The sequence below is a fragment of the Eurytemora carolleeae genome, unplaced genomic scaffold, assembly GCF_000591075.1.
Source record: "Eurytemora carolleeae unplaced genomic scaffold, Eaff_2.0 scaffold849, whole genome shotgun sequence".
Lineage (NCBI taxonomy): Eukaryota > Metazoa > Arthropoda > Copepoda > Calanoida > Temoridae > Eurytemora > Eurytemora carolleeae.
In genome coordinates, this window is record NW_019396736.1 from 57,111 (window position 1) to 67,615 (window position 10,505).

Here is a 10,505-nt window from a genome sequence, read left to right on the forward strand (position 1 = left end):
AAAACGAAAAAAAGAGGATTCAAATATGTGGTTTAGAAGGATACAGGGAAAAAGAAAAAAAGAGGATACAAATATGTGGTTTACAAGAATTCAAGGAGAAGAAGGACACACACATGTGGTATAGACGGATACAAAATAAAGGAAAGAGAATACAAATATGTGGTAAAGAATGAGACATGCCCTAAACATAAAACTTAAGAAAAAACAACTTACCTTACTTTTAGTGTATAATTCACCGCTTCACACCTCCAAATTAACATTATATTCTAGTCCCAAAAAAACAATATGACAATTTATTACAACTTCAAATTCTCAAGAAATTGTTGATCTTTATTTTATCTAGTATCGAGCAAGAAAAGAATACATTCATTTATGGACAAAATGCATAATAAGGAAACCTCAACGATATGAAAGACTTGGACAAAAAATGTTCGCTGGAAAACACTTCTCTTTTAAGTAGACATTGCTAAGTGGAATTTTCTTAATCACGATGATATTCTTTAAAAAATTTAAGTTTTCAGAAAAGGTTTCCTAATTTAACAAATTCTGTGTGCACTCAGTCGAAAAATGTTTGTCCAGACGAAATATTTTCGTCGATTCGTTTTGAGGAGAAAAACGGGAAAAATATTATGAAAAAAGGATAAACACTAGGAGTTTTCAATATTTCAGCAGAAAAAATTATAGATCATGAAAACTATCTTTTTTTCTCCTAGATTTGTATTTTGTTTACTTGCTCCTGGGGTTTTAATATAAAAAATATATACACTTGTCCACAACATAAACTACAGGTTACTTGTCTAGCTAAACAACTATCCATGTAGGGAACTAGTCACAAAACTATTAAAAAGAATTTCATTCATTATATAATAATATTATATGAAGTAATTTTCATGTTCATCATGAAGTTTTTAGGTTCAAGTTAAAGAAAGCTGATCGGTGTTTCAAGGCAATGTAAATAATTTTTTTTTTTGACAACCAAGAAAATAAAAACCATTTTTGGATGATTATTTCAGTCTTAAACATTTGTCAGTTCTTTGGGGTTTAACTTATTTTCATGGTTGTAAAGCATTTTAGGTTTGATGGAAGTAAGTTTGTGAAAAAAAATGAAACACTGCATTATTTCCAGGCAATAATTAATCCCATACATTAACAATTAATGATGAGTTTATAAAATACAAACTAAACCGAAATATTAAACAAAATAATTGTGTAATCAGAACACAGAGAATTCTTGTTTTGTAACACGCAGCATGAACCTATATCAGCAAACACTGAAAATTGTTTCTTCATTTCTCGGCATCTCTTTGTGTATTCTCAGTGCACATCATGTATTGGATTGACTCATGATGTCACGTGTAAATTTGCGCAATTCGGCAATCTATATATTGCGCATTTTCAGATTTAATTTCCCTATTCTCACTGGCCGGTTCATCCCACAGGGTAATTTTAACATTTCTCCCTTCAGAATGAATTCGAAAGACTGCTCACAGTTACTATTTTATTTGGAGATATACCACGTTAATAAGTTCGAATAGACTTTCACTAATGGTTTCTCTTGATATCCACCCATTTATCAGGTTCAAAATACTGCAAATAAACACGTCAATGTTAAAATTACTAGAATCAAATGGTTAAAAAGAATCAAGAAAATAAGTTTGAGAATCTTTTTTCTGTGATTTCATTTTACCTTATTTTACTTTTTTCCTTGGTGGACCCATGGGTGGTATCTGTTGGCTTGCCAGGGCCTTGAATGCCTCTGCTATGAGATGTGGATGGGAACCGACCATCTGTTTCCAACTACCCGTCTCCATCACATCGGTCACGTGGCGTGTGTTTATAAACTCAATCGCCTGAAGTAAACATTCATTAATTAACATGCGGCAAATATAATATTTTTCTAAAATATTTCATGATGTTTTAAAATGAAAATTTGAAGCCCCTGAGTCACGAGTGAACCACTTACAATTCCTTCTGTGAAAAAAAAGAAAGAAGTTCGACCCCTCAAAATTTGTCAACTTGTGCTTGATTAAAAAAAGAATGATAGCAATTTACAAAACGTAGTCTATTTCTTTCAAAAAATAATTGTCTCTTACCCTCAATTGAGAAATAAAATATAAATCAATTAAAAGGATAATTATTCCAAAGGGTTGTTAATACCCCCCCTAACCCCCTCCTCTGCTTTAGTTTCAAAAAAGGTATTTCCTTAAATTCGTAAAATTTTCCCTTAAATGGTAAATAAATAAAAAAACTTGAAATCGGCAGGTTGGGTAGGTAGAGGCTGAGCTTGACATACCTGTGCTTTGAGTTGTTCTGCTGAGTGTAGATCTGCTAGTATTAGAACCTCAGATACATTCTCTACAGTTAACCCGTTACACAACGCCTCTTCACACATCACCTAGAGCAAGATTAACATTATTCTCAGGGGTGAATATTTTCTCGAAAAATCATTTTTCTTCCACTCCTCCCCATTGGAAAATATATTCGCTGAATTGGGGAAAATTATCGATTTTTAAGGGAAAAGTATAAAAAAGAAAGAAAAAGTTACCCCTTATTATCATTAAGCAAAAATTCTGAATCAGGAGGAAAATAAAGTTTTTAGAATCAGAATCGGAATTAAAAACCTTTTCAGAATCAGAATAAAAAAAAATTTCAGAATCAGAATCAGGCTCAGAATAAGTTTTAAAAAATCGACGGTAAATGGTTCATTTTGATTTTATCTTAAATTTTTTTTTTAGAAATAAGGTACATATGTTAAATTTATTAAATGAAGTTTTTTTTAAATTGTAAAAATTTTACTTTTAGTCTGTCCAGTGCATATTTATCCGCCGCGGCAAGAAGACTATCCGCCATCGTCTCTAGACTAGTTGTCCGCCCCGTGTATATAAACCGTAGCATCTCCGCCATAACATCTGCCTCGACATCCTTGACCTCGACCCTGCTGCTCTTCTTCTCCTCCATGTCGTGCTCGAACATTGCTAAAAAAAACAAAATTAATATCTTACAAGTATTTTATTACTAGCCTATCTTCTAAATTAATTGTGAACATGTTCTCTCTGTGTACATCGTAAAACAAAACAAAAATAATTCACGGATTTTCACAACAAATTTCGTGGATTTTCAAAAATTTAATGAAGATCGAATTTTGATGGAGACAAATATTTGAAATTTTGATCATTCATAAACCTTCCCTGTGGTCACGTGATGTCCCACAAAAAATTTGGGCCCGATCGGTTCAGCCGTTTTGACGTTTATTGGATACAAACAAACAGACAGACACCCAAACAGACAAACAGACAGACAAGCCAAATTTATATATAGATTTATAAATCCTTCAAAACCATGCAATCTTTTTAAAGCTTTTCATCCCCCCCCCCTTTCAATCCGGTTTGGGTAATTTTCAGACCCTTAGCAGATTTTTTAATAAGATTAAAAACGGTTTTCTTTTTTAACTTTATTGATGTTTTTTTCTCGTATTTTCTTTCAAAGTAAAGATTTAGTGGTAAATTTTTTAAGAATGTTTTAAATAATGGGAAAGTTTTTTAAAGAAATTATATGTTGCTGGAGATCAGAGTACAATGTACATACAGCCACGCCCTTTGTGAAAAATCTAAAAAAAATGTGTTATCAAGAGTAAATCTCGCATTAAAAACTGATAATACAGAGCCCCGAGCAAATATTAAAGTTGAAGGTCTAAAAGTATGAGTAAAACAAAATACAAATGAATTGCTTATCTGAACAACAAAAAAATTTCACCATGCTTACAGGACTTGTTCTGATATTTAGTTAAAGATCATATAGCTTTAATTCCTTATTTATAATGCTTTTAATAAAACTATAGTAATAATTTCCGACATCTAGCATTAGTTAGTTTGGAACACTCTTTTTACGCACACGGAAGACGACACGTACAAAATCCGGGAAATTGATTCAGCTAAAGTTAGCTTACTTCGGCCATTTAATAAGTAAATAACTTTCGAATCTAAGACAGCTTGTTTTAACAAGGCATCTATGCTCAAATAATTGATACCTTTCACTGTACCCAAATATCTTAACCATTTGTTTAATGTTGCCAAGACAGGAATACGAACCTTGAAAAACCTGTGATCTAGCTGCTAGTATAGCTTTATGACCATTAAATTCACGGCCGCCACACGACAATGTAACATCAGTAAACTGAGAGTTTTCAAACAATCCACCCAAATCGTCGGCTAACCGGCAATCCGGCACCTTAAATATAGAACAAATTTAAGTTAAATCATTTAAAAATGTAATTTCATTTTATTCTACACATTTACTAAATTCAATCAATTAAAAGGAAAATATTTATTATTTACCTTAAACTGAACAGCACTTGATTGTCCGAATATATTTACAGAGTCTGCTACAACCGAAACTTCACAAAACAAGGTCAGTTTATCGTCTGGGAGAAGTCCATTAGCATCGTCCATCAGGAAATCCCGCCGAATAAACTTCTTGAACCCCCAGTCTTTGCCCTGAACGAATTTATACGCACGTTGACTCTCCATAGCTTTTGTTTCTTCCCGTTTTGCGTTTAGAATACTAAACTTAAACTTGGCGCGGACCTCACTCTTGTTGCAGGACATGAGAAGGAGATACAAGGATAAATACTCCTTCGACTCCTCGTCCAACCCCTTCGGGTTCACCCTCAAACACCACTTCAACTTGTCGTTCTGTCCGGCCGAGAAGGTCGAGGATTTGAGCACCTCGCCCATCTCCTCCCGGCAGAAGCTGAAATTAGAGATTGTCCACATGTAAGAGAACTTCACCACCTTCACTTGGGTGTAGCACCAGGACTCCGCCACGGGCGGAGCCGCGTCATTTGGCGGCGGAGTGGGAACACGGCTAACCGCCGGCTGGCCGGTCATGGTGGGACGCGCCGCGGCGTAGTAAACCTCCTGCAACAACAAATTTATTAAAGCCTGCATTGTCCTTATACTATTGAATTACAGATTACAATTAAATAAAAACTATTTTTTTTCTGTTCATTCCTCTGAGTTCAGTCATAAAATAACTAGTGTTAAGTAAACTTCTCCCAAGGTCTCAAACCTTCTCTAGTACGCTAACTTTAACATTGTAGAGTTCATGTCCCGTAAGGTTAATATGTTCTCCTGTAGGCTGGTTTGTATGGAGATTTATAATGTGACCAATATGTTCTCTCACTCTTTCATCTAAAGATTTTGTTGTCTGTCCTATATATTGTAGTTTACACTGCTCACATGTAATACAGTAAACTACATTTCTGGTCTTACAGTTGAAAGTTCCATTAATCTCAATCTTCTTGCTGGTATAAGAGGATTATATAACTGTTCCAGGCTCTATGTAGGGACAAGTTGGGCAATTTAAACCACAAGGTTTCATACCAGGTATTAGCCTCTTTGGCGTCATTCCAAAAAAATCATTTATTTACGCCAAATAAAGAGAATAACCCCCCCCCCCAAAAAAAAAAACTTTACCAGTCTTCTGTGAGAAAAAATATTTTCAACCGAGGGGGGTTGAAATGGTTTTTCAACCGAGGGGGGTTGAAATGGTTTTTCAAGAAAAGACATACTCCAGAAAGGCATTGTATGTATTCCAATCAATGACAGATTACATAGATAACATAACACATTAATGGTTTCTGAATCAAATCTTTAATAATCTTGATTATAAAAACTTGATATTGGAATATCAGGTTTCAATGATCGGTTTATCTAACACTAACTCAAGGTCATGAACCAGACCCATTTACATACAACACCTCCCCCCCCCCCATTCAACCACAAATGCATTTCATAAAATTGTAAAATTAACACAAACCTTAATCTTTCTATGGGGAGGTAGGATAAATCGTAAACGGGAAGATGGAATACAAAATATATTTAAACTGGCAGATTTAAATCATTTTAAAAACTGCATATACATAAAATCTGTCTCTTAAAAATAATTTATGTCCTTACCAAATTCAATGACAAATAAAGAAACTTGTGATCAAATTATCCTATTGAGAAAGGTTCTATAAATATACTATTCAGGTTTGATAGGTATTATTGTGAATCAATAATGACACTTTATAAAATATGGACCCATAAAGTGTTCAAAATATCTTTAACACATTTAAAACTTAACAGTCAACTAAAACTGAATATTTAAAATATAATTTCAATTGCTCTTCATTTATTTAGTGACATTTCCGATTCACAACTGAAGTCAGCGAGAAAAACTAGAATATCTTATTCATTTCTAATCAGACAAAAGTTTTGAAGGTTTTTGGAACCGTTGTGAATCGGCCACTCTATAAATGGAGGGTCCCATGAAATTATATTTACAGTTGCTTAAAATAACGGTACCTGCTGTCCTGCTGGTTCTATTGGATTATTAAGATTATGCCCAGGTTGATTCTCCATTCCCCGAATCCAAGAAAAACAAACAAACAAACAACAAAACCGGTTTCAACTCCGGCCTGAAAATAAATAGAATTTAACCAAACATGTTTGTTTCTGTAAACTTGACCTTTTCCCCTGATATTTTCAATTGGTGATATGTGATATGCGTGATATGTGATATGTGATATGTGTAATATGTGTGATATGTGTGATATGTGTAATATGTGTGATATGTGTGATATGTGTGATATGTGTGATATGTGATATGTGTGATATGTGTGATATGTGATATGCGTGATATGTGATATGCGTGATATGTGATATGTGATATGTGTAATATGTGTGATATGTGTGATATGTGTGATATGTGATATGTGATATGTGTGATATGTGTGATATGTGTGATATGTGATATGTGATATGTGATATGTGTGATATGTGTGATATGTGAGATGAGATCTGTAAAAGCCCCATCTTAGTGTTCAATCTACCATACCATTACTTAATCCTTTTATTTTGCACCGAGACGTCAATATTGGCTTTATCAATAAAAAAACCAAGTGCTTAGGACAAAAGAAGGAGTTAAAAAATTAAAACAGTCAACTTTTTATTACAAATTACATAAAACAATGAAATTGAACATTAACTTTTCTTTGCCTTCAACAAGGATAAGAAAAATCCTATACTGAAGCCAAAAAATAAGGTCTTTCTGTATTTCTGGACCAGGTCACAACAATGGCATTCCTCCCAAGGTGAAAAAGGATTTTAGCGAATACTTATACATTCAGAGTTCGAAAGGTTAATATTTTTTAAGCGCATTAAACATTACATTCATATGATCAATATCCTTTCCTATTTCCATGTACAATACATTCATATGATCAATATCCTTTCCTATTTCCATATACAATACATTCATATGACCCATTTCCTTTTACCATATACAATACATTCATATGATCAATATCCTTTCCTATTTCTATATACAATACATTCTTATGATCAATATCCTTTCCTATTTCCATATACAATACATTCATATGATCCATTTCCTTTTACCATATACAATACATTCATATGATCAATATCCTTTCCTTTTTCCACATACAATACATTCATATGATCCATATTGTTTCCCATTTCCATATACAATACATTCATATGATCCATTTCCTTTTACCATATACAATACATTCATATGATCAATATCCTTTCCTATTTCTATATACAATACATTCATATGATTAATATCCTTTCCTATTTCCATATACAATACATTCATATGAACCATTTCCTTTTACCATATACAATACATTCATATGATCAATATCCTTTCCTATTTCTATATACAATACTTTCATATGATCAATATCCTTTCCTATTTCCATATACAATACATTCATATGATCCATTTCCTTTTACCATATACAATACATTCATATGATCAATATTCCACATACAATACATTCATATGATCCATATTGTTTCCCATTTCTATATACAATACATTCATATGATCCATAGTGTTTCCCATTTCTATATACAATACATTCATATGATCCATATTGTTTCCCATTTCTATATACAATACATTCATATGATCCATATTGTTTCCCATTTCTATATACAATACATTCATATGATCCATTTCCTTTTACCATATACAAAACATTCATATTATCAATATCCTTTCCTATTTCCATATACAATACATTCATATGATCCATTTCCTTTTTCCATATACAATACATTCATATTATCAATATCCTTTCCTATTTCCATATTCAATACATTCATATGATCAATATCCTTTTCTATTTCCATATACAATACATTCATATGATCAATATCCTTTCCTATTTCCATATACAATACATTCATATGATCCATTTCCTTTTACCATATACAATACATTCATATGATCAATATCCTTTCCTATTTCCATATTCAATACATTCATCGATCCATGCCCTTTCCAGTTTCCATTCACATTACATTAAAATGATCAATATCCTTTCCTATTTACATTTACAATACATTCATATGATCCATATTGTTTCCCATTTCTATATACAATACATTCATATGATCCATGTCCTTTTTCCATTTACAATACATTCATATGATCAATATCCTTTCCTATTTCCATATACAATATATCAATATGATCCATATTGTTTCCCATTTCTATATACAATACATTCATATGATCCATGACCTTTTTCCATATACAATACATTCATATGATCAATATCCTTTCCTATTTATACTTATACATTCAGAGTTCGAAAGGTTTATCATATTTTTTAAGCGCATTAAACATTACATTCATATTATCAATATCCTTTCCTATATCCATATTCAATACATTCATATCATCAATATCCTTTCCTATTTCCATATACAATACATTCATATCATCAATATCCTTTCCAATTTCCATATACAATACATTCATATGATCCATTTCCTTTTACCATATACAATACATTCAAATGATCAATATCCTTTCCTATTTCCATATACAATATATTCATATGATCCATATCCTTTTCTATTTCCATATACAATATATTCATATGATCCATATCCTTTCCTTTTTCCATATACAATATATTCATATGATCCATATCCTTTCCTTTTTCCATATACAATATATTCATATGATCCATATCCTTTCCTTTTTCCATATACAATATATTCATATGATCCATATCCTTTCCTTTTTCCATACACAATACATTCATATGATCAACTTCATTCCAAATTTAATCCATTTGCTTCTCATATTTGTTCATATAATCTCCCTGTCCATATGATCCATTCCCTTCCCAATTCTCACAATAAACATTAAACATCCCTTGATTTCCAAAGTACATCTTATACGAATTACTCTCTAACTAACTCAATTAAGTTTTACTTTCCAAATCTAATTTACAAACCCTTAACCGTGCAATTTTTGCAAAAAATAAAGATTCTGAAAGTACTAATTTACACAGCAGACATGTTGTTAAACGAGTTTTAAAAATATCAGAAAAATTACCTATGTTTGGAATTAATACGTAAATTACATTTCTAAGGTTTCCGGGGAAAAAAAACTGTTCACATAAATTCATTTCACATTCTCTCTTTGTTTGTAAATTTCACCAAACTTTCTTCTTTTCCTTACCCAGCTGTAACGCGCCTAGTCTACTGAGTATGGAGCGCAGATACTCCTGTGCGTGCACTGGAGGAGACAGGAGCAGAATACACTTTCATTTTCATTGGGTCAGATGTACACAGTACACACCATTCATTTACATTCCTCTACAATAGATAGATACATAGATATATTTACTTGAATCTTTAATAAATAAGTAAAAAAATAAATTGATGATTGGAAAACAAGATAAAATAATGATTGAATGGATAGTTTGTGATAAAATGATGGATGTATATGTGGAGGGATAGATAAAATGATGATTGAATGGATAGTTTGAGATAAAATGATGAATGTATATAGGTCGAGGGATAGATAAAATGATGATTGAATGGATAGTTTGAGATAAAATGATGGATGTATATGTGGAGGGATAGATAAAATGATGATTGAATGGATAGTTTCTGATAAAATGATAGATGTATAGGTCGAGGGATAGATAAAATACAGGGGATATTAGTTCCAAAACTAACACTTGGCCCATTTCAAGACTATATCTTTAAATCCAAGACGAGTAGGTTACACCATATATTTAAAACAATGCTAAAACTATATATTGAAACAATAAATGTCAATTTAAAACTAATAATAAGATGTGAGAATTAGTTTTTGATGATTCTTGATTTCATTTTCTTATATATATCCCTATTTTGAAACAATTACCGGATTTCAGCTAATGTCGCGTTTTCGGAACATATCCAGAGCTGAAAACTTTAGAATGGAATATCCTAAATCCCGATCGGTAAATTAATCTGGAGATTAATATAAGAAGATAACAAGCATTATTTAATCTGGAGATTAAGAAAAAGAGTGGATCAAGCATTAATCCTGATATCCACCATTCAAAAGTTCCCAACTCTGGTTTTGAGACAATTACCGGAATTTAAATCATTTTAATTTTCAAGCATTTACGCACTTACATA

General features: G+C 31.9%; 1 protein-coding gene across 1 annotated transcript; it reads right to left on the reverse strand.

Annotated features, from left to right (window-relative positions):
* Positions 1 to 309: 309 nt before the first annotated feature.
* LOC111707948 (speckle-type POZ protein A) lies at positions 310 to 9,713 on the reverse strand. The gene is made up of 9 exons (XM_023481144.1): positions 9,553 to 9,713; positions 6,348 to 6,460; positions 4,335 to 4,916; positions 4,089 to 4,227; positions 2,797 to 2,975; positions 2,294 to 2,395; positions 1,688 to 1,850; positions 1,146 to 1,587; positions 310 to 837 (listed from the first exon to the last, which is right to left on the reverse strand). The coding sequence occupies exons 2-7, from the start codon at positions 6,402 to 6,404 to the stop codon at positions 1,689 to 1,691; spliced, it is 1,221 nt and encodes a 406-aa protein (XP_023336912.1). The 5' UTR covers positions 6,405 to 6,460; positions 9,553 to 9,713; the 3' UTR covers positions 310 to 837; positions 1,146 to 1,587; position 1,688.
* Between the last annotated feature and the right edge of the window lie 792 nt (positions 9,714 to 10,505).

Coding starts and splice junctions, on each gene's coding strand:
- LOC111707948 (XM_023481144.1), bottom strand. CDS start 6,404: ATGGAGAATCAACCTGGGCATAATCTTAATAATCCAATAGAACCAGCA. Junction 2,976..4,088: donor TAGATCACAGGTTTTTCAAG/GTTCGTATTCCT, acceptor TGTTTTTTTTAG/CAATGTTCGAGCACGACATG. Junction 2,396..2,796: donor ATGCACTGGACAGACTAAAA/GTAAAATTTTTA, acceptor ATCTTGCTCTAG/GTGATGTGTGAAGAGGCGTT.